This window comes from Apteryx rowi, unplaced genomic scaffold (assembly GCF_003343035.1).
Source record: "Apteryx rowi isolate R43461 unplaced genomic scaffold, aptRow1 scaffold_39, whole genome shotgun sequence".
Lineage (NCBI taxonomy): Eukaryota > Metazoa > Chordata > Aves > Apterygiformes > Apterygidae > Apteryx > Apteryx rowi.
The window spans coordinates 159723-182936 of NW_020450418.1; the positions used below are offsets into that span (position 1 = coordinate 159723).

Sequence of the window (23214 nt, forward strand, 5' to 3'; positions counted from 1 at the left end):
TTCAGTATGCCTTATGGTCAGAGTTTGTCATTAGGGAGTAATATTACAGACTCTAAATTAAATTAGAGAAGTTATTTTGCACATAATTATTTTGTAGAATTTGTTGTACAGAAAGGTTCTTCAAAGAAAAGGTTTTGACCCAGCAAAAGGTATTATGTTTATAATACACTTGCTTTCTGGACCATGGTGCATTTCTGTAGCCTATGTGACAACATAACTTAGGTCCTCTACTCTCTGGCATTGCTGTCACACATCACTCCTCCAAAGTTTTAGCTCTGTCAACCTCTTCTGCGTTAAAATAAATATATTTTAGGAGCTTGGTGAGGTGGAGCTGAACACCTCAAAAGGCAAATAGAATTGTAAGATCTACTGTGTTTGTTGTACTGGTCTGTGCATATTTTGATAAGGTTTTTCTGATATAAACCAGGAACAAGGTCTGGCATTTAGTTAATAAGTAAATTCTGCTTTTCAGAAGTTATTGAATTCTTCTCTAATTGAGCAAAACAAATATTTTCTCTTGGGACTGAGGAAAATGGAGGCTAGAAACACCCTTTAATGCCATTATCTTCACAAGAAGAGATCCTTAAGTAGGCAGTAAGACAGCACTCTGAAGCAGTCATTTGTATTGTAGTATTGGAATTCTAAATGAAGAAGTAATTTTTCTTTGCACAAAAACTGGTTCAGCAAATCACCATAATTGCTGAACTTCAAAATGTCCTAAAAAGCTAGATAGCTAGCTTCAAAAGCAAAAATCCAAATCCTAATCAGCTGAATGAAGGAATGTTTGTTTCTGCTATTACAGTAGCATTAGAAAATGTTGCCACTTCTACTAACTTTCTGTATCTTCCTAATTTGACAGCAGTTATTCAAGCCATGAGATTTGTCAGAGCCCTGAATGCATTAGTAGGTCCTAATGGCCCTGACCAGCCTCACCTGAGGCCTCCACCCATACCCTTTGCCCGTGGACCTGGGAGCCCCATTTAAGCTGAAGCCTAGGCCTGTCCTTGCCTGATCACTGTTGCAGGAATGCTGGTCTTTAGGCCTGGGCCTGCAGGCCACTTCCCAGCTTGACCTCAGACCTGTCTGATCACTGTGGACCTGCCTGGTGATCACTGGACTGTGTCTGACCTGGGTTACCCTCACCTGTGGCCTGACTTCCTGGCTTGACCTCAGACCTGCTTCATGCCTGTGGACTTGCCTGATGATCTGGACTCTTGGTTGAACCTGGCTACCATCTCTGGGTCTACCCTGCTTGCTCTGCTCAGGTATTATGGGCTGGGCCCTGACCTTTAAGGAGCAGCTGGCCCTCACTGCTACCTGATGAGATTTGCTGTTTCTGTGTAGAAACTGGTGTTTCAGCTGCAGGACCCTCGTTCTGTCACTAATCTCAGCCACTGTTCTATGCATGAGAAGATGGAACTGGTGTAGCACAGTACCTTGCTTGCTGTGCCTGTTGTACTGGGCTTAAGGGTCAAATTACTGGTAATTTGTTGCAGAGAGTGAATGATGGACTAGTACATGCTGTTTAATGGCAAATATTTCCTTTGAAGGACATGTCCCTTCTACAGTGTGTTCTGTATTAACATGAATGGTGACAAGTTAGATTTAAAAATGGCATGATCAATACACTGGGCATTCACTTCTGTTTCTGTCCCATTCATGTCTGGTGACAGTGTGCTGTTAAAACAGGACTGCAAGAAAAATCTCTTCCTGTTTGGAGAAAGGAAGTACCCTCTACAATTGTAACCTACCTTTATTTTTGTGATAATGTGGAGTGCTACATCTGTTGGAGCAATTTCCATTGGCTAGTAAGAGAAAGACTGATGAATAGGGCAAGTCTGAGTGTTAGAGGAGATGGGAACAAGGAGGATAGGTAACAATCCTGGAAGTATAGAAGTGAAACCAGAGAAGGAATCACTAGCATCAGGCAGCTCATGCGGGAGCAGGACAGGAGGCAGGAGAGTGCAACAATATAGTGTAACAGACTCTAAATGGGGCGAGTGTTAACATTAGCTATGAACAGGAAGCAGGAGTTACTAATTCCACTTTTACTCTGAGACTTGTCCCTGAATAATGCTCAGGGCATCTATACAATGGTAGGATTTTGGAGGGCAATACTCTCAGCAGTCAGAGTAAACAGATGAAATACTCATACTGACAGTGCTGCCACTACAGGTGCTTTAAGCTTGATGCAGTTCTGTTGGATTTGTTATAGGAAGTTCCTGGTGTTCAAAGCAGCAAGCATGTGTCCTTTGAACAAGGACAGTTGCCAGTGTACAGCAAACTGAGATTTTTCCTTTCCTAGCACTTCTAGTGATTTTAAAAATGAAATCAGCAAATGGCAGGTTTTCCTCCCACAAGATCTGACAGTAAAGGCAACCAACTAATGTGCTTAAACTCCAACCCACAACTAGGAAGAAGCTTGGAAGGGAAAATTTAAATTCTGCCATAAATTTCTGTTATCCTTTCCCAAGTGGAATTGCACTGTAAGCTTTCTTATTCAAGTCCCCATTCAAAGCAGTGGTTGGTGGGTTAGTATTTGGTAGTTTTTTAGTACAATTTACTTATTTATAAAGTGAATCTGAATGGTGCTATCTAGGATAACAGTCCCAACAAATTATCGTGGGTGACTCCTTTCATCTGTAACCGCAGGCCAGATGTTACTGCCTGCCCTCAGGAGGGAGCTGATTTGACCTTCTTGTCTTTCTGAGATTGTACAGAGTGCCAGCTGTCTTCAGGGATGTTATATATAACTAACTTCAATGAATGGCTTGAATCCTGCTCTGCTGCCTACGCTAGGACATGTGGTGGGTTGGGAGCTAGAGAAAAGAGATGAACTGCATGCTTTGCAGCACTGTACCTCCTCTCTGGCTCTGGAGGAGCTAGTGCAGTTAGTAATAACTGTGCAGCTACCAGAGTAATGTGAGTGCCACCGTCATGGTGGCAGAATGCGACAATGATAGATCAGGATTAATGGGGGTTTGGTCCTTTCTGGCTCCCACTTATACCTGCCATCTCTAGCTGTTCACATACTGCCTACATAACTTCCTCCCCCTACGCCTCGTCTGAGTGCTTGACACCTGGAAAATGTGGTTTGGAACCAGGCATCTGTGCATGAGCTCTTTCTGCAACCAACAAAAAGCTAGCTCAGCTTAGGAGTCCATTAGTAAGTATTAGCACTATCTTTGCACCAATAGAGGGATGGCTTTTGAAGGAGAGTGCTTACACAGGCAGAAAAGTAGAGTTCATACTTCCAAAAATCCCATCAGTATAGCACTTTAGTTAAAGTGGAGCTTATTGAAATAGAGTGGGTTTCTTCCCCATTTGGTTGTTCTCTCAAACACCTAAATGAACTTGTCCAGTGTCAAATAGACATCTTAAAAGAAAAGAGCTGTAACTCATAGGGTACCTTCTTCAGCAGGAAGAGGCATTTGCTCCTTTGTGTCATTAACTTCATGAAGTGTGTTGGGTGTTTATAGATCAATAATACTGTATGTGCCAGCCATTAATTGCTTTTGTGGGGTAACATTGTTTTATCACCTGATGCTGTAGGTAGTGACCCACCTCCCTCTCTAATGGGAAAAGTGGATACTGTCTGTTACAGGAGATATTTTTAGATCATTTCCATTGAGACTGTGCTTTATGGATGCTTCATAAATGCAGACAGTATGATTGCAAGGGTTTTAATGAAAAACTGGTGGAATCATAAGTACCCCAGCATTACTGGGTGGCCCAATATTATAAACAATACTGAGGAAATGAAAAACAAATGCTTGAATGTTCCCTGATACTGTATAGTACAATTAAATTTTAACTTTGTCTTTATTGCCTTCAAAACCCAAGCTGGAAGTATGAATTTTGCAGTCAGGATGTATTTGCCAAATGCAAATACATTTTCTGTGTGTGGTTGTGTGTGCAGTGTTTTCTAAGTTGGAGGCCATGCTTATGGAAAGTGCTGAGACTATGTCTGTGAGCAACACTTGCAGCATGCTGCTATGAGATATTGAGACAGAACTCAATAAAATGCTTTTAAAGAAAAACATAAAGGTAGAAGATTCTATATGCCTGAATCTGAAGACTTGGAGAACATGTAAAACCACAATCTGATGACATCTTATGATTAAGTACCACATGAGAAAAGGAGGGGGAGAGAAGAGAAAGTGTTTATCCAGAAACACATTTAGGGCTAGCTGTACGGCTGGTGGAAATAGTCATGACTGCACTGACTACAGCATTGTAATAGATGTATAAATATTTTTATGATTTTTTTTTTATTCAGTAGTTAAAATCATGCAGGCAAACACACTGTTTGGGGCACTGCTTGGACATGAAGCTGCTCCTTAGTTATTTGATGTTAACAGAAGACTGGTGTCTCTCATACCGGTAGAACTGTCACTGCTGTTACTACAAGGATGGCTTGGATTTCATAATTGCCTTTATCACCTCCACTATTAGTCACAGCAGCGAAATCCGTCTGACAGTGATATTTCCTTCATGGTGGAACTTCTGATCTTACGGCTTCTTTGGCAGGTAGCTCCGTCTAGTGAGGATATTGCAGTGCAGTTGAGCCTATTTGAAATCAGCAGCTTCACTGCACACGTGAAGGTCATGCATTCCTTCCTGTAATGTCTGTAGTGGAAACAGTGACACTCCTTGGGCTCTTTATTGCATCTTTTCTGAACTGCAGTGAGAAGCAGAACTGATAGTCTGGTTTAGTTTGACTCCTGTCAGTAACCTGTAGAAACTAGGAGTTTGCTAGAAAGATATAATCACTAGCTGCAGCACTGTTTTGTGTACTCATGATAAATGGTGTCATCCCATTTCTTTTTATTTAGCAGCTTTTTTGTATATAAGTTCCAGTGGAATAATTTCTCAAATTTTCTCTAATAATCATTAAAAAAAGTGATATAAGTATGTAAGCTAAGTAATCATCTCCTTAAACTTTTCCTCTCAGTAGTTTCCTATGTTATTGCCAATATATGACATCTGAAGAGGCAAAGTGATTTTTGCTTTTCAATGGATGACTAAAATGTCCTGGTTACTGAATGGTTTCCACTGGTAGAATTAAAACTCACTCCAAGTACTGGGTAGTATAACATTGCTAGTTATGATAAACAGCATCTAAAATGAGATAAATGAGATATCAGATCTGGTCAACTGAATTAAATGTTTGTTAGCAGAATGCAAATATGTAAAACTCTAATTGTTTAACTTTCTGTCCTCTCAGCAGTGGATAGAGTCCATTATTTCCACTGGAAATTCTATATAAATACTTCAGGGTGGAGTCTGTCCCTAAATAATAAATGACATCTTAATTGTAATATTACACTTAGTGTTATTGATGCATTATGATTTATATTCAAATAATATGATGTTTCTCACCTCCAAATCCTCAAGATATGTCTCCCTGTTTTCTCACATATGTTCTCATTTATAGATCGATAGTGAGTCAGCTTTACTTCTTTAGAAGAGTTTTAAAATTGCTTGTTCCCAAATTTTGGCCCCTGTGTACTTGAAAAATTCTGTGCATGTTTTTTGTCTGCCTGTCTGTATGTGTCTCTCTCCTTTTTTTTTTTTTTTTTTTTTTTTNTTTTTTTTTTTTTTTTTTTTTAAATGCAGCTGCAAGATCTTCCACAAGGTTCCCTTTAAAAAAAAAGTTCATACTCCTCTTTCAGTAGCATGAATTAAAATGTGGATTGTTGTTCCCATGTTTGTTATGGCTGTTTCTTTCATCTTGAATACATACTGGGCTGACAGCATTGGAAGATGTGACCATATAGCTGTAAGATTGGGATGGCTAGATATTTATGGGTAATACTCTGAGCTATGAAAATATTTTGCTGTTTCTCCTTTGAAAATTCCTAAACTTATTTAACAGTTGCACGAAATACTACCTAGATACTGATTGCTTTAAAGAAAAAAAAAAATTGCCCTTTGTTTTTTGTTTCTTCACCAACAGACTGGGCTAGTGAGGTTTACCTCAGAAAAAAACAATCTGGTAGCAGAGATGCTAGGTTTGAACAGATAACGGGGAGATAATGAGATCTATTTTGTACTTGGAGTGAGAAAGATTGCATATGTATCTCCAGATAACATCAAAGAAAGAGCAGACTAATGATTTGAGAGCAGTGTTGGCATTATGCCAGAGTAGTTGCAAGGAGAAAGTTTGGTAGTTCTCAGGAGGCCAAAACTTTACATAACACTGTGCTTTTCATCCAAAAGAGTAACAAGTATTTGCAAACAAAACTATTTATTAGATACCCTCAGTTATAAGTTACACTCCAAAGTGTCATTATATTCTCTTTCCAAACTCCCTACACAGTTGTTTATGTCTTTCTGTTCTGTTATGTATTCTGGGCTTTGATCTTCACCTGAAAATTGTGAATATTCCTCCCCCCCCCCCCTTAGAAAGATTGGAACAAATGTCTTTAGCTGTAATTGACTTGGAGGATTACATACAGAATTGCATTAAAGCATTAGGAGAATGTATTTATGATGTGATCATTTAACTGTTTGAAACGAGTGTTTCTAGTTATCCATATGAAGCCACATAGATATGCACTGCACATCTAGATACATATATCTAGATATAAATGTGCTTATTGGTACTGTTTTTTTTATATGTATTGCGTAGTTACATTTATTTGATAGCCCTTTCAAACCCAAAGGATAGCTGTAGATGAACTGAAAGAAGAATGTAGCAACCTAGGATATATATGCTGAACACTTGTGCTGCAGCAGGCAAGGTTTGCTCTGTCAGCATATCTGGTAAATATCCTCTTCTGACAAGAGGACTGTTATTCATCTCACTTGTGCTGTGACACCTTTCCCTGCCTCAGTTGTGCATGCTCTTCTGGATCCTCATCCATCCAATGCATCCATTACTGTCTCTTCTCATTATGGCTTCACTGAGTCTTCGAGTCAGAAGTGTTGTAATTTCAACTATTATTCAGGTAACTTGTTCTGGGTATTCTGAAAGAAAAGACAAACTTCAAATTGACTGTAATAGCAGTAGAGCTGAAAATACCTGCAGTTCTCAGCCTTACTGTAACCAATGTTTGAATCTCAAATAAATGAGTTATGGAGCCTGTACAGCATTGAGTCAATGGGTAACTAATTAATAATCAGTCTCCATTCTGATTTTGTACCTGGGCTAACCTTTGTATCTTGGCTGTGTGTTTAGTAGTAATGAAGCTGAAGTTTCTGTCAAAGATGAATARAGTTGCAGTAGGCTGACTCTTTTTTACTCTTTTAAAGGGCTTAGTTTTAGGGGGGGGGGGGRAAGCAAATTCTTAATGAAGTATTGATGATCTTTTTATGTACTTCCTTAAAGGCAAGTATCTCCCTTGCAGTATCTTTGGCCAGTATTTTATTTATCTGTATGTTGCATGAGTGTGTGTGTGTGTGTATGTGTGTATATATATATATATATATGTACATATACCTGGCTGCTTAAAATGCAGAGCATGCCAAAGCCACTGCATAGCAGTGAACTCGTGGTCCTGCACGGCAAGTGACATTTCAGACCTCCAGGACTGCTTATGACCTAATCGGAAGTTACATGAGAGAGTGATTGACTCTCTGGGATCTGACAAAGCCCCCTTTCAAATTTAAGGAAGCCTACCTTTTAAAAAAGTCTGTTTGGCAGCCTCAACTTTTGATGCCCAGCTTGAGATAATTTAGCAAGAACCTAATGTTTCCTCTTTGAAACTCAGGCCCCTTCCAGGTCTCTCTAAATAAGTGACTAAAAGCTGAGCCACTCAATTGTACTGGCCTGCCTTTTAAGTGCAGGTCTGGAGATTTTCTGTTACATCTTTATCAGTCGAAGACATTCTACAGTATAGGCATGTAGGAGACAACTATTTGACACAAAACAGACTAATCTTTGTCATCCGTGTGGTTACTCAAAAAATACTGTTACACAGTTAGAATGTGTAACTATTAGGGACACTGATCTGCTGAAAATCAATGCCTCTGACTTGCAGTACATTGTCTCCTATGATGAGCAGCCTTGACAGAATGAGAAAAGAAAAATTCTAGCTGGCATCATTGTAAGGAAACATCAGAAGTCTTCTAGATTAAATTCATTCTTGATTTATATGAATGGAGATTCAGCATGTAAGAATTTGACCTATAATCCCTTTACCATGATTAGTTTGGAATACAGCCTGTGATCCCCGTGTCTGCAAATGTTTTAGCATGCACATAGCTTTAGGGGTAGGAGTCTAATGAAGCTTCTCATGTACAGAAAGTTCTTTGAATATGTAAGTTTTTACAGGATTACAGCCTAAAGGGATTTTGGATTTAAAGTTGTCAGGTGAATCCGACAATGAAATTAATGGAGATTATTATCAAGGTTTCACATGGTTTACACCAAAGTTCGTATTAGAAATACAAAGCAGAGCTGTTACAAATGTTCCAAACTTCTGTTAAGGAATTCTAACTTGAACTCTGAATTAAATGAAGTGTTGGATTTTGCAAACACTGCTGCATTTGTAGATGTTAGGTTAAAGCACTATTGAATGATACTGGATAGACTTTCAGATTAGACAAACAATACTGAGGGTGCCAACATCTACTAGTCAAAGGAGAATGGACAGAAAAGCCCGATCAACCATAAATGTCTGTCAAAGGGGCTCTATACAGACACCCTTACCTGCTGTGTGAACTGTACTTYTTGTTTTTCGCTTCTGTTTTTTCATCCATATGAAGCAGACTGCGCATGTGTGTGCGCTGCCTCAGGGATGTGCACACAGACAGGCACAGACAGGAGCTCCCTCCGCTCACAGTCCTGCCAGCTGGAAGCTGCATTACTGCATCACACGTGCCATTAAGGTTTTGATGGAGCATTAACTTCTAATTCATTCATGTCTATGAACTCCAATGAAGTCTGAATATAGCACGTGGTACAAAACATGCCTCTCCTTTCTGCATAGAAAATTACTGATATTCTAGAGTAAAACTCATGATTTTCAGTAGCAGAGGGCAGCAGGTTATTTTTAAGGTAGCTGCTCATGAGGGCATGCTTGTGGGTGTGCGCATGCTTGTGGGTGCGTGCAGGTGCATGCTTTTGTGGGTGTGAATGCACTGTAGTGCTCTGTGGCGGCTGAGCTCAGACAAAGGGAGAAGATCAAGTAGGGGAGAGATGAAAGGAGAGGCCAAGTCACCTGGCAGGAAAGTCCTGATGGGGAGCATCCATTGGTTTCGATAGAAAACACCTTGTCCATTGCATTTTTTAATTGTTGCTTGATGAATCGAATAAAAGAAATCTAGTTTTCATTATCTGTTTGCTGACTGGTTTATGTTCTCTTTATAAAGTGTTGTCTGGCTAGTAAACTCTATGCATTTTAGGAATTACTTTGTGAAAGCCTGTCTCTTAAAATACTATTTTATTCCTCTGACAATCTGGAAGGATTTTGTTTATACTTAGGTGGAGTCGGGTGAACAAAGAGAAGAATGGTGTATTTATTCTAATACACAGAATGATTCTTGATATAAGAATACTAAGCCAATATAGTTTTTGCAGAATACTAGAAGATCATAAAAACTCTTGATTGAAAAACTTTAAGGTTATTTTAGGTGTTCCTTTGCTTCCTTGAAGAATGTTAATTCTTGATTTCTTTTAAAGATTCAATTTTACAGGACCTCTGGGTCTTATGTATTAAAAGAACAAACATAGCTTCAGTAAAAGCAAATTTCAACTTCAAGAGATTTGAGGAAAAGCATTTTATCTCAAACTTAAATTAGCAATTAGAATATTAGTAGTTCTCAAAATAAATACAATTTGAGATGAGGTAAAGTGCACTAAGCGTTTTCTCTGAAGTCTGAAACTAGAAGAAATTCATTTGGAACAGTGAGTATTTTAAAGTAACTGGAAAATGTACCACTAAGTACTTAATTTATTACTTTTGTCCATATTTTCGTCAGTGACTTATAAGAAGTGTAAAGCTCATAAGCCATTTCTTGATTAATTTGTTAACAAACTGACACCTGTTCACTGCTCAGAATGGCTGTGCTCTCTAAAGTAATTAGGAAATAGCTTACTGTATAAGTGTGTGTGTGGGGGGGGTTCTTCTTTTTTGGTAAAGATCTTCTGTAAAACCAGGTATTACTTCCTGTTTGTTGGTATCACTTGTATCTTAAGTGGATGGTTTGTCTCATTATTATCATTCTCAAGCTTGTGGATTAACCAAGATACAACTGCATATTTGACTAAAAGAAAATGACATTGCTGGTGAGCTTGCCATGTTCCGTGCTGGCACTGCTGATGACACTGTCCATCATGTACAATATAGCTTGGTCTACTTCTTGCTTGTGCAGAGCTTCCACAAGCACCTGAATAAGTTTATCTGACTAAGGCTGTAAGGGCTAGGCAGCATAATGGTGTGTAAGTGATGGGGTGCATTAGCAGAAGACTACAACCAATAAAACCTACTCAGCTCCTTTTTCAGGCTTCTCTTCCCTAGCATGCTCAAAACCAAGAACTTGTAGCAAACTTATTTGGTGAAGCTACTGAATGTAGTGGTTCCTGATCAAAATAGCAGTAAAGAATATAATACCCACATTATACTGCATTGATAAATGTGTAAGATGCTGGGCAACAACGAATTTGAACCACAGAGTCTCCTTCCTATTCTGCTTATAATCACAATCATTGGGGTGATTGTGAGGTCTCCAGTGTGACATCTGGCTCAGAGCAGGGTCACCACTGAATTCCTGCAGTCTCCAGCTATGGTTTGTCATCTGTTAACCCCCATGGAAGCAAGAGCAAAGCTGAGCTGCAGTTAACCTGCTTTTGGGCTGTTATTCCTGTATCCTGCAGCTTTGATGCCTGCAAAGTCTTGTAGCCAAAGCAGTAGGAAGTAAAAATAATTCTACAAGACTGTAAATATAGGATCTCAGTTATGTTGAAGTCCAGACATGACTCTGAACCATTTGTTTAGAGAAAAATCAGCAGGGCTTAGCCTGCAGCTCCAGAGAAGTAGGTTCACTTATGTGTTGCCTTCCGCAGCCACATGCTAAGTGTGTGACACAATTCATCTCTCAAATATCAGCAACTTTCTACTGTGAACAGTATGCATGGGTATAAAGATGAGATGTACATTAAAGATGATTTACCCTGTGGTAATGGGAGCCCCCAATGTTCTTAATCTGGGGGGGGGGGGACTTTGATCTTATCTACAATTGCTAAGTAATTGTATTGGTGAATTACTGATATTGTTTGCATGAGTTATTTTAACAGATCTGGTTATAGGGGAATATAGGGAAGATGTTCTTAAAGGACTGCTTTTAACAGCCCCTTCCATATAGATTATGTTTTTAATAAGGACTTATTTTTATACTATTTTATTTTAAATGCAGGTGAACCAAGGAAATTTGATCCAAAGTTCAGAGGACCCATTCATAACAGGTAAATATGTTAATTCAATCTATTTCACTCCTTAGTTTTGCAGTGAACAGAGAATTAAAAAATTGTTAACAAAATCTTTGAATTTGAACCTGCGTTTCTTTTTAGTCAAGAAGGCTACCCTTACCACCTTGAGGATATGCGGCTATTGGGAAATACATAACTGCGGTGTTCTGGGTTCTTCCAATCTGAATGCCATATTTAGAAGCCATACCTTCTGTATTACCTTGTGCTGATATAAGTAGGATTTTGTTACCAGGTTTGAAGCAGCCACCGTGGCTGTACCTATACTGTTTGTGGTGTTGGTATGTTCTGGGATCCCTTGGCCGTGTGTTGCAGACTGTCTTGTTTCTGTACAGTATGTAGGACCGGGACCCTGGCAAACTCTATTCTTCAGCTTATAGTTGGCTTTTCTGCTTCCCTAGTTCTCTCATCCAGGAACCTGTTTAGTTCTCTCCAGAGTAGGGCCTGGGTGCGCACCATCATGTTTGTTTTGTGGCTGGCCGAGAGGGTAATGCCTGGCAGCATATAGGTAGTGCTTTAACAGTGACAGCAGTAATGCAAATCATTGGTAGTGATTTGGCTGCTGGAGGGACTCCTGGAGCCCTTACTTGAGTGAACAGTTCTTACCTGCATGAAGAGTGCCTGTGAAGTGAGCAGGACTACCTGTGACACTGAGAAGTGCAGAGTTAGGTCCTAAAATACTGCAATCTAATTGTACTTTCTGGCAGCCTATTCCTGTGTCTTTTCCCCCGTATGCCTGAGGAGTTGTGAAACCCTGCTGATGGTATACCAGGGTGAGGGGAAGATTGCGCTTGTTACATGCAGGCCTGGAGCACTAACACAATTTGTAGGAGCATCAGTGGGAGTTGAGGATGCTCAATGTCTAGTAGCATCAGGCATTCACTACTTTTCAGCAGTTCTTGAGCAGTCATCAGGTGAACTGACAATGCCTGCTTGGACATATTTTTACTCTGACTGTGGCACAGTAAGAATTGTCTTTACTTTGTGGCTTGCTGTTGCAAATGTGTAGTTGCTGTGACAATTTCAGCTGTTCCAGGTATGTATATATGCTATTCTAATTGTACATCCCAGAGCAGCTTCTTAAAAACAAAACCAAACAAAAACAACACATCGCTGCTATATCACAGGTGTTCAGTGCATTTTATAATGCTCTGGTAAGAAATGTAGTATTGGTATTCTGATTTTTCTTGCCTTCTTCCTTAACTTGATATTTATGTAATTCATGTAATTCTACTTCTTTTTTTCCCTCCATTCTTTTCTTTGAAATATTAAGGAGTAATTGGGTTGGGATGAGTGTCCTTTGTGGCTTCCCTCTCCGCCATGCCTGATTGGCTTTTGACAGTAATGATCTGTGATGTCAAATTAACATCACTATTTTGCCAGATGCTGGAGCCATGTAATTTTTGAGTTTTCTCAGATGATGCATCTTTCAATGGTTCTGTTTGTGTTCTCATGTGCTGAAATTGTTCCTTTTCCCTGACATCCCTCCCTAAAAATAATCTGTGTGCTGTGGCTGTATCTTGGATAACAGATCAAATCAGAGTATTGAACTGTTTGTTATATCACTTCTAGTGGCTAATGAAGATTCCTTTTGCATACGGTATCCTGAATATGCTCTAATGGCCTTGGCCTGAGCTTAGGGTTTGAGACCTGGCTTTGTTTCCTTGCTTTATGACTCTAGGCATGATGTTATATATTTAGGTTGCTAACTAGAAGTAACTTATTTAAGCACTACAGCTAATATGTGTCTAGTTTAAAGAGAGCAATAAACAACTTAAGCCATCTCCTATTCTCCCTGTATATATTGTCAACAGAAAAAATAATGGAGATAATTTAATGAAGCTAATAGTACTTCTTCACAAAGGAGATAAACACATTGATTATGAAGTTCTCTTGTACAATCTTGATGAAGACAGTTCTTTTTTTCCTCCTGTGAACAGTTTGAGGCAGCAGGTTAAATGAGGCAAGGAGATGAACACCAAAGCTGGTTCCATGTAGTCACCACTGCCCAAGCAGCATCTCCCAGAACTCAGTGGCAACTGCTTGCAGTTGCCATTGTGCAGCACTGAAACAACACAGATGTGACTTTCTGGGCTTTTTCTTCATGCAGCATGGTCCACCAAATAATCCTTCCAGAAGTGTAGTTCTGAGAGGTCTCAGCTTGCTGTGTTGAAGCTGTTTCAAATTTACAGGGCATGTTAGGTCAGAAGTAACTTTGTTCCTCTGAGCTCTGTGTTCCAGGAATGCTTTTAAACTCAGGTGCGGTGCTATGTGAATGATACTGTATCTGAGGTTTATAGTTCTTCTGAAACCTAGTGCAGGAGCCACCCTGAGTATGGTGGGGCTATGAGCCCTGAGGAATAGACCCTGCTGAACCTGAGCTCTCTCTGAAGCCATTTGGGTATTAGTTCCACATTTCATAGCATGTCTAATTGTACTAATGCAATCTTTCTTTTATTACCTGGGATAGGTCAACTCCTTTACTCCGATAATACCATTGGAAGCTCTATAAAGTAGATCAGTTCTCTAAGCATTAAGGGTATGGCATCATTGTGCAATAGACCATAGGGCAGTGACACCTGAATTGGTGCCCGCTTCACAAGTGGGTGCACCTGGGAGGTGCTATAGTTATCCTGAATGTAGCACTGGACTAAAGCTGCTTTACTGGTTTTAAATTCAACCTACTGATTCTGCAAGATGTTGAAATGACTTGCCTGACCTCTTGAGATCATCAACACAGCACTGTGCTGTACACTATAGACATGCCCTTGAAGTAATTTAAGATATTAAAAAAAGGCAATGAGCTGGGTTTTTTATTGTGTTTTTCCAGTTACTGAGATGAAATGATTAACAAACCACAATCTTTCAATCAGATAAAGGCTAGCTAGTTTCTATGAACAAAATTCCTTCTCAGAAGATGTTCCTACAAGTTCAACAGGAGGAAAATGGGCCTCTGCCCTGAATTAGCTTCTGACTTTGGGGCTCTTCTGTAGGAGGAGGGACACTGGGAAGCTTAAAACATGCATTTTGCCCAGACAAAGGGGTGCTTTTAAAACAAATAAATAAAAATCATGTGGTAGGGCAGATCTTGTTTGCATGCTTTGTCATGATGCATGTAACTGTATATGGTGTGGGCGGGGAAACACCCATCTTTACTTTCTGCTGATGGAGATGATTGCCCTGCTCTTAACTTCACAGTCAGTTTTCATTCATCAGGGAATAAGTTTGTTTTCATTTCTGAAGACTGGAAGGAGGAGCTTTTAAGTGTTAAGCCTCCGAATTGTACACATCTGCTTTGAAAGACCTGGAAAAAGGTCACATCCCATCATTGTGGTTGCTGAAGCTGATGCATTTTTTTGCCTGTGTTGTGGAGTAGAAATGATGTTTCCAAGTTGCTGAGCAGTTGTTCCAAGCAATTCCCTAAGCCACTGAAAGTCTGAAACTGAGAACTAAAAGCCAAGTCTTAATAATGGTGTGTATTAAAGTCTAAGGAATATCTGACTCCACTGTTTTAGTCAGGTAGGCCCTTTACTGGGAGATTCAGTTATCTGAACTTTAATTACTGTTCCTTTAAGAGGAGAGACTTGTTGCTGATAGAGATGAGCAGCGGTGGGTAAAAGGAATGGTCAGCTAGGCAATGCCTATGCTGCTTTGCTAGTACTGCTGCTCTCAAGGGTGTTGTGTATGGGGTTTGGTTTGTTTCGTGCAGACACCCTTTTATTAAAAAGGGTTAGAATGTAATGGCTGTGCTGACTGGCTCTCAGCAAAAAAAACCCTTGTGCTAATCCAAAGTGATGTCTCTTCTTGGTGTGATTACACACCAAACTCCTCTCAGGTTATTCCATTCCCATTCTGCAGCTTTCAAGACTGTCCACCTCTTCTCTGTACAACTGTGTAGTATGCGATGGAAACATGCATTGAAAAAGTAGATTGTATCCAACCTAAAAGCCAGGGGGAGGTAGTTATAAAACACTACTTCATTACAAAGCCTCCTGCCAGAACAATCTGACTTCGGTTCATTTAACAGTCAGTGCTGCAGATGAAAACATGTCTCTTACCACCTAGTGGGTTCAGTAGACTGTAAGTGAAGTGAAACTCTTCAGAAAGCATCGAAGAGATTTTGGGCAACTGTTTAGTGTTTTTTTTCCAACTGTAAGTGTAACATAGTAAATGCTAGATTAGAATTTCTTCTCTATCCTTAGTGAGAAGAATAAACAGTAGAGAACCACCAATTATTTATCTGTTTTTCTTTCTCAGCAGAGAAGTTGCAACAGAAGTAAATTGCAGCCTTGTGAAACTCACTTGAGCACACTCTGTTCTTTTCTACATAAAATGTGTGTGTGTATATATATATTTTTTTTATTAACAAAAGCTAATTGTTTTAGAAATAAATGGAAATGCTGGTTTAGGGAGTGAATCCTAATTTGAGAATGATCCTTATAGTATTCCCAGTGACACTTTGTGCATGCAGTGTGTATAGAAATGAATTTAAGTGATTAAGTGGAAATGTTATTCACTGCTGGTGTATGTGTATTACTACCAAAATACACTTGTAAGAGGTTAAATACTGTATCCAAGTGAATAAGCTCACAGGCTGTAGCAGTAGCCCTGCTCTTACTCATTCAAGATGATGTAGCAGGAAATTTATTAGGTAAAGCTTGTAGAAGAAAACAAAAATCCCCAGTGCTCTCTGTCAATCTGAGCTGGAGATGTATTCCTCCCTGACACCTAATCTGATGGTCAGTTTAACTGAATTCATATGAGCTAGAAAAGATTTATGATAATAATACCTGGCAACAAAAAAAATCTAGCATATCCTCTGTAGATGATTTTAGGTCTATCCCATCTCCGATTCCTCAAAGGCAAAACTCCCTGCAAACCAACTTTCACTTTCCCCAGAAGTTCATCACAAGGAACTGAAGAAGTTTGGCACCTCTCAGCTGCTGAATATATGTTTACTTGTCTAGTTTCACAACCCTAAAAGCAGGGTGTCCCCCCTCACCAGCACTGAAACGTCCTCTCCTACTGGAGTTGCAGCTGGTTTGTCAAGCGAGCTGGGCTCTACTGAGCGGCCTCAGTATTTCATGCAAACACTGGATAAAGGAGAGAATGTTGTGGGGAAGGCTACTGAAGCTAAGGATTCATAAGGAATTCGGACTGTTATGCTTCTTTAAGAAAAAATAAGCATTTCCTCTACCAGCATCTTAAGATATTTTAAATATGCCTCTGGAAAAATCAGTGAGGTACCTTCATACAAGTGAGAAAACAAGCTTCTCCCTTTTCCTCAAGTAATTATACTCTTTTTGGGTATAAAGTGAACTATTTTCCTCCACTTAAATTTTCTGTAAATTCCAGCAAGGGAATAGATATACAGTCATAGCACATTTTTCTAAACAGCTGTGGGGAGAATAGAATTAGTAAAGCACACTTTTGACTTGCCTCTAATTTCAGTTTGTCTGAACTCTCTCCCTTGCCCTGTGTTGCTTTTCTTCCTCCTTCATGTAATTTTTTTTTTCTTCCATATATTCTTCTTACTGGTTAGACACATTGTAGTCTGCTGACCCTTCAAGGACATGAATTCCTCTTTGAGGTGGTTCCCAGCTTTCACTAAACCGTGCAGCCTTCTCCACAGCCACATCCAAGCTGACTGAAGATTGTGTGCCCCAGCTACTTGGCTTTTCAGCCCCTTTAACTTGATAACGTTTGCAATTCATTTTCCTGTATGCATAACTACTTCAAGGAGTCTTCTGGATATGAAAACAGAATCAACATTTAATGTTTGCCAATCTTTAAAAGCAAAGCCTGTAATGTTATGGATAGAGAAAGAAGAAAATTTACCACATCTAAGTTGTAAGTTACTCCCATGTTTAATAGCTCTCAGTTTTCACCCGTGGAGTCTAAAAGACCACGGCTCCTGCACAGGCAAGTGCACCTGTGCCAGGGTGTCGCTGAGAAGGATCGACAAGATAACAGCAGTTGGCTACATTTTAGGGGTAAAAGGTAGAAATCATCTGCCCAAACGAAGTATATGTCTGGGCTGCAGAGCCTGGAGGCTGAAAACTGCTCATGCTTCCTCTGAACAGCTATGCAGGAACCTTCATGCATTCTTAATTCTTAACAACTATGCACCGACCAGCAAAAGCTTCCCCTAACCCCCTTTCTTAACATCGGTCTGGAAACGCACTGGTAGTAATCAGCTGTAGTCCTTTACCATGTAGATATATGTAGACAGTCACTTTCTCTTGGATGAACTAGTTGTTGTACATCTCTTTACTGCACAGTCTGTTTTCCTAAAGTATTTTTTCATTCCTTCTCTACCCTCTCCAGAGTGTTTCAGTATCTATTTTGAAATAAAGATGCCAGAATTAGATGTAGTAAAGAACTTATTAAATAAGAGATGCTGTACCATTTTTCTCCTATCTTCTCTTTAATATTCATCAGTGGCTGGCTGAGACTAGAAATGTATCCCATCAAAATGCTCACAGGCGTTTGTGCACAACACAAACAGCAACTATAAGACGTGATGTTTGGTATTACTTCTATTTCAATACACTTAAGGTTTTTTTATTAGGCTTTTCAGTGAATTATTGTCCCTATTGAAACTGAAGGCAAAACACTCATTAAGCTCAATAGGAGCAAGACTGTACCTCAAGTCTCCACCTTTCTTGATCCTTGGCGTCAAAACTTCAATTAAAAAAAAAAAAAAAAMCACCTTTTTAATGGCATGAATGACCTGCATCACAATTAAATTTACTGGCAGTTTTGGTGTCAAATCATGCAAGTCCTAATAGGTTGTGAGTTCTAACAGAAAATCAGTCTTTAAACTGGTATAAAGCCCTTATTAACATATGTTATAGTGCTACTACAGTAATGTGGATAAATGAGTTGGATTAATAGTCAAACACCTTTTCATTGAACTGAAATGTCAAGATTTACTTAATCATTATAGTCTTTTGATAAGATCCATCAACTTGCTATTTTGTTAAAATCTGTATGAAGCCCAGGGTCTGCTGTGAAGTGCATCTTAGTTGAGTGCCCTGGGAGTACACAAAGCTTATGTGGTATTCAGTCTCCTTCTGTTAATCTTAAAGAATGTGTTTAATATTTAATGTTGGTAGTTGCTGGAAAAAAAATTCTATAGCATAATCCATTTCAGTTTGCTGATGAGTAACAGGAAAGTGAACATAAAAAAAAAAAAAAGTGGAAAATTATATGCATTATACTTGCATGATTATAGTATTTACTAGGATCTTCTCTGTTTTACTAAAAACTGCCCAGAAAATGTAAAATAAAATCTTGGCAAGAGAAGAAAAGATTGGTTGGCATGCCACTTCTGACCTGCTGTTGCTATTAATTTAGATTCTAGTCTTGAAATTAGTTCATGAGTTAAATGGATTCCAGTTTCTCAATCTATTTAGGTCTTAAGAACACTTAAACATACTGTACAAAATGTCTTACAGTCTGTTCATTTCAGCCCAGTGGGTATTGCAGAGGTTGAGGTTAGAAGGGACCTCTGGAGACCATCTAGTCCAACCCCCCTGCTCAAGCAGAGTTCCCTAGAGCACGTTGCCCAGGATCGTGTCCAAATGGCTTTTGAATATCTCCGAGGATGGAGACTCCACAACCTTTCTAGGCAGGCTTTGCCCAAAAGAAATGTTTATTGCAATAGTTTGGCCATGGCAGGTCAGAATGAGAACATATTTGCAGAGCAATTTGAAGGAGTTCGTATGGATCATCATCATGCTATATTTGGTTCTAGCCAAGTGTTAACAAATCTCAGCTTTCAATCATTAATTTTACATACATTAAAATACTGTGAAGTAGTATTGTTATTTATGGCATACATGAGTTCAAAAAATGCTAAGAATGAATCATACTTCAGACCTGAAGTAAAATAACCTCATAATTATGGATGTGGTAATATTGAAGCAACCTACTATCTCACACTTTCCTGCAGACTTAACCCTTTCATGTAGCACCATTTATTTTTCCTTATAAGCTGACCTTCAGAAAGACTCTGCACTGAAAAAATCTTATCTTCCACACAGCTATAAGGATCTGCTGCCATTAAATGGTACTGCTTTCTCTTTTTTTTTCCTCCATCCCTAGTTTTGATATTAAATACAAGCATCTTTTGGGCACCTATTCTGATGTGCTTGGATTAAACACTAACAGAAATAAGCTAAAAGGCGTCTTTTTGCCCAGGATGATGCTCAAGCTGGTACACTGACACAAGGGGTGGGGATTGACTGGAATGGTGAGGCCAATTTCAGCAGTCTCCAGACTTTCTTTCCAAAAAACTTTGAATCAAATCCTTAGCTGGTGTAGTTCTGTAGCTTTCCATTGATTCAGAAGAGTCAGATACGCTTTCACTGGCTTAGGCTGGCTCCAGTGATTATTACCAAATATGTCGGACAAAAAACAGTTTAAATCACGGGAAGGATGAAGAGATATGATATTTTCTTAACAGTATGTAACTAAGGTTTTTTTGTTTTTTGTTGTGTTTTTTTTCCTCTCTTGAAAGAGTATAGCAGTGGAGGAAATGACCTGCATTGTAAGAAGTCACGTAAGAGTGCAATAGCATAAAATCCAGAGTTAATAATGGCTTAACACTTGACTGCCAAGAAATGATGCAACACCGCATATTTATCTTGTGACTGCAAATACTAAAAATAGGCTGCAAGTCACAAAGATGCAAAGTGTATGAACACAGCGTTACATCATTAGAGGTGTTTGAAGGTCAGATACTAGGCTGACAGTTATTTCTACCTCCGTCCCCATTTCCAGTCCTTGCCTATTTTCTTCATTCTTTTTTCCTGTAGCATTCCTTAGGAATTTTTTCTTCTCCAGCTCCCTGTCTCTTTCAAACCTTTTGCTGTGGTTCTCAACCTTTTTGTAGCCAAACTTCAAATCAGAACATCTCTAGTATTTGATACCTTGCTGCCTAAGATCCGTTTCCTGCCTTTCTCCACCCTGCCCGTATCCACTGTCATCCCTTCTCATCTTGGGCGCAGAGGTTGTGCCAGAGGTGCATGCTTTGAGGTACTCTGGCTAATTTTCTTGACTTCTCCAGATACAGCACTGTTTTATACCAGTCAAATTAGCATCTTTCCATCTAACCTGCTCTTCCTTCTGTCTTCCATCATGACTTCTCTTCCCAAGAGGACTAAGACTAGAACTTTTAAAAACATGGAACCATAGAAAAGTAAGGCTAATAGAATTTTTTAAAAATCATGTAATTATAGCCCCCAGCCTCAAAATAGAATCAAGTACATCTCTGCCATTCCTAATAGAAGTTTATCTAACCTGTCCTTTAATGATGTGCTCTGCAACCTCTCTGGTACTATGCCAGTGCTTCACTATGCTAGCCATTAGAAAGCTGTGTGGTTTTTTTTTCCCAACCCAAGTCTATTTTGTTGGAGGTTAACTCCCCAGCCCCATTTTCTTGTCAGAACACCATGGGCCTAGAGATTAGATCATTTCCTTTCTTTTTGTATTAGTCTTCGATATAGCTGATGGCTGTCATAAAGGTATGACAACCTCTAGGTTCCTTTTTGTTCATTAAATATCTTGAATTTTTCATGTTGGTTATGTTTTATAAGCTTCAAATTGTTTCCTTCTGGACTATCTCTGATTGTTTTATGTCTTCTTTTAAGTGTGATGTCCTTGCTAAGGCAAAGATCATGTTTTCTGCCACGATTGGAAACCAGTAAACACAGTTTATGGGTTCTCCTGCAATTTGAATAACAATAGTATTCCATAACCACTTCGCTACTTTCTGTAAGAGGCTGGAAAAAAATAGAAGTAATGTCTTGAGCTTCATTAGCAAAAGAAGCTTTACCTCTTTGTGAATACAAATGTGTCTCTTCAGAGAACTGCATAGCAAATCTAATTTTTTGTGATCAATATTGAAATAATAAATGTTTTATATTTAAATATATCTTTTGTGGGTTTTAGAGTAGGTAGACTACTAAAGATGTTACTTAGACTACACTGGAGTCTTAGACTGTACTAAGAGTCTTCCATATATAAATGCTGGTAGAATATAAAAGTAGTTGTTGTTTGGGTTTTTTGCTGGTGGGGTTTTGTTGGTCCATATATGTTTGATTAAATGTTGTGTCTATATCAATATAATGTGTTGTGCACTCACTAATATGAGTGGGAAAGCTTGCATTTTTCTTTGAGTTCTTGTTTTATGCTTTCTGATTTGGGCATGCAGTGTCTACAGATGGCTACCATCTGCAGGTTTCGTTTGCGAATATTGAGACTTAATGTTTTCCAGAACTAAACAATACTTTCTGGATCATGGTGCCTGTAACTAAAACTTACCAGCTCAATGAGCCAGTATGGGCCAGTGTAGATCAGTCCTACTCATTAATGACTCTCCAGAGAAAATGTAGACTTTAAGTTGGTAGAAAACTTGTAGTGAAAATCTCAGTATCTTTCTCTGTGTACTTTTGGCCTCCACATTAGAAATGGCACTTCATCGGGGGGTTTGAAAAGAAGCATCTTTGCAAACACTTATTCAGCTGCGCAGGATGATGCACTTGGTGTGACTGCACTGTTTATCTGATAAGAATACCCATCTGTGCAGCAGATACTGTTTCTCAATTCAGCCCCAGTGAATAAGGGGTCTTCAGAGCTGTTCATGACATGTTATGACATAGCATAACATCGTCTTGACACAGTATGATTTAGCCAGGGAAGTCTTAAACTGCAAGCTGTCTGCGAGAGTCAAGCAGGGAGGAGGCACACTCAGAAGTGAGGACGTTAGCAGTCAACTTAATGTGTCAGCAGAGCTGAAAGTGGTAACCTCAAACTGACTGCAAATGCTTGGAGCCTTGTTTTCCTCTGTGTTTGCATGGTGCCTTTCCCAAGACTATTTGTAGGTGCTAATATACTGCTACTGCTGTTTAACTAATGAACATAGTAGTTTCTTTCTAGTGCAGCATCTTGAGTAGAATTGCACTTGTGACAGATTGTATAAGCTTGGGGTGTGAAACTGCCAAATAGAGATAGGTCCTATTTTTAGTGAGTAACAGGCTTCTGTGCACTACTACTCAGTGCTGATAGTTTTCTTTTTGCTATCTATCTATCAATCAATCATTTGTTTATTTGCTGGGATTCCATTATACAGGCACAAAGTATTGCTTGTGCACACTGTCACATGTAACATGGTGAGAGAAACCAAGAAGCCAGTACGTTTCTGAAAGATGGTGGAAAGCAAATCAGGCCCCATAAATTAAGCCAAATGACAGCAGCAGGCAGTAAAATCTGATGTGGGAGCCTGAAATGTGTACTTAACCAAATGAAGGTGTTTTCTTACCTCACCTGTAAAAGATGAATCTCATGGTTTTATCAGTGATTTACCTCTAAAGAAACTGCAGTGTTCAAATAGATGGTTAGATTCACCAGAGCTTGGTTCAGACTCTGGAGCTTTGTTATTTGAAAAAGTAGCTTAAAAAAAACCCCAAAATTTCAAATATGAGCATGTTTTCAATTGATTTCATGCTTCTGTTTGTATTTTAATGCATGATGCAATAGGATCATTGCTCTTTTACCATATTACCATATTCTGCTACGTGCATCGTTGTCCATACAATCTTTGCTATTAGCAGAAGTGTTTTTAATGTTTTCATCATCTCTACCACAGGAAATGGTAAGTGCTTTTTCTCATTAATCTTTGAGTGGTTACACATAATTATTGTGTAAAAGTATAGTAGTGCTATCCATAAGAAATATTATAGACCCCATATGATAAACTGTGTTTTCAATATCTAACC

At 39.0% G+C, this 23214-nt stretch overlaps 1 protein-coding gene across 1 annotated transcript in view; it reads left to right on the top strand.

Annotated features, from left to right (window-relative positions):
- Positions 1-11075: 11075 nt before the first annotated feature.
- The window catches only part of SLC44A5 (solute carrier family 44 member 5), a 51498-nt gene continuing 39359 nt past the window's right edge, over positions 11076-23214 (top strand). The window contains exons 1-2 of the mRNA XM_026074577.1: positions 11076-11124; positions 11362-11410. Coding sequence (XP_025930362.1) covers positions 11076-11124; positions 11362-11410 — 98 coding nt within the window. The remainder of the gene's footprint in view (positions 11125-11361; positions 11411-23214) is intronic.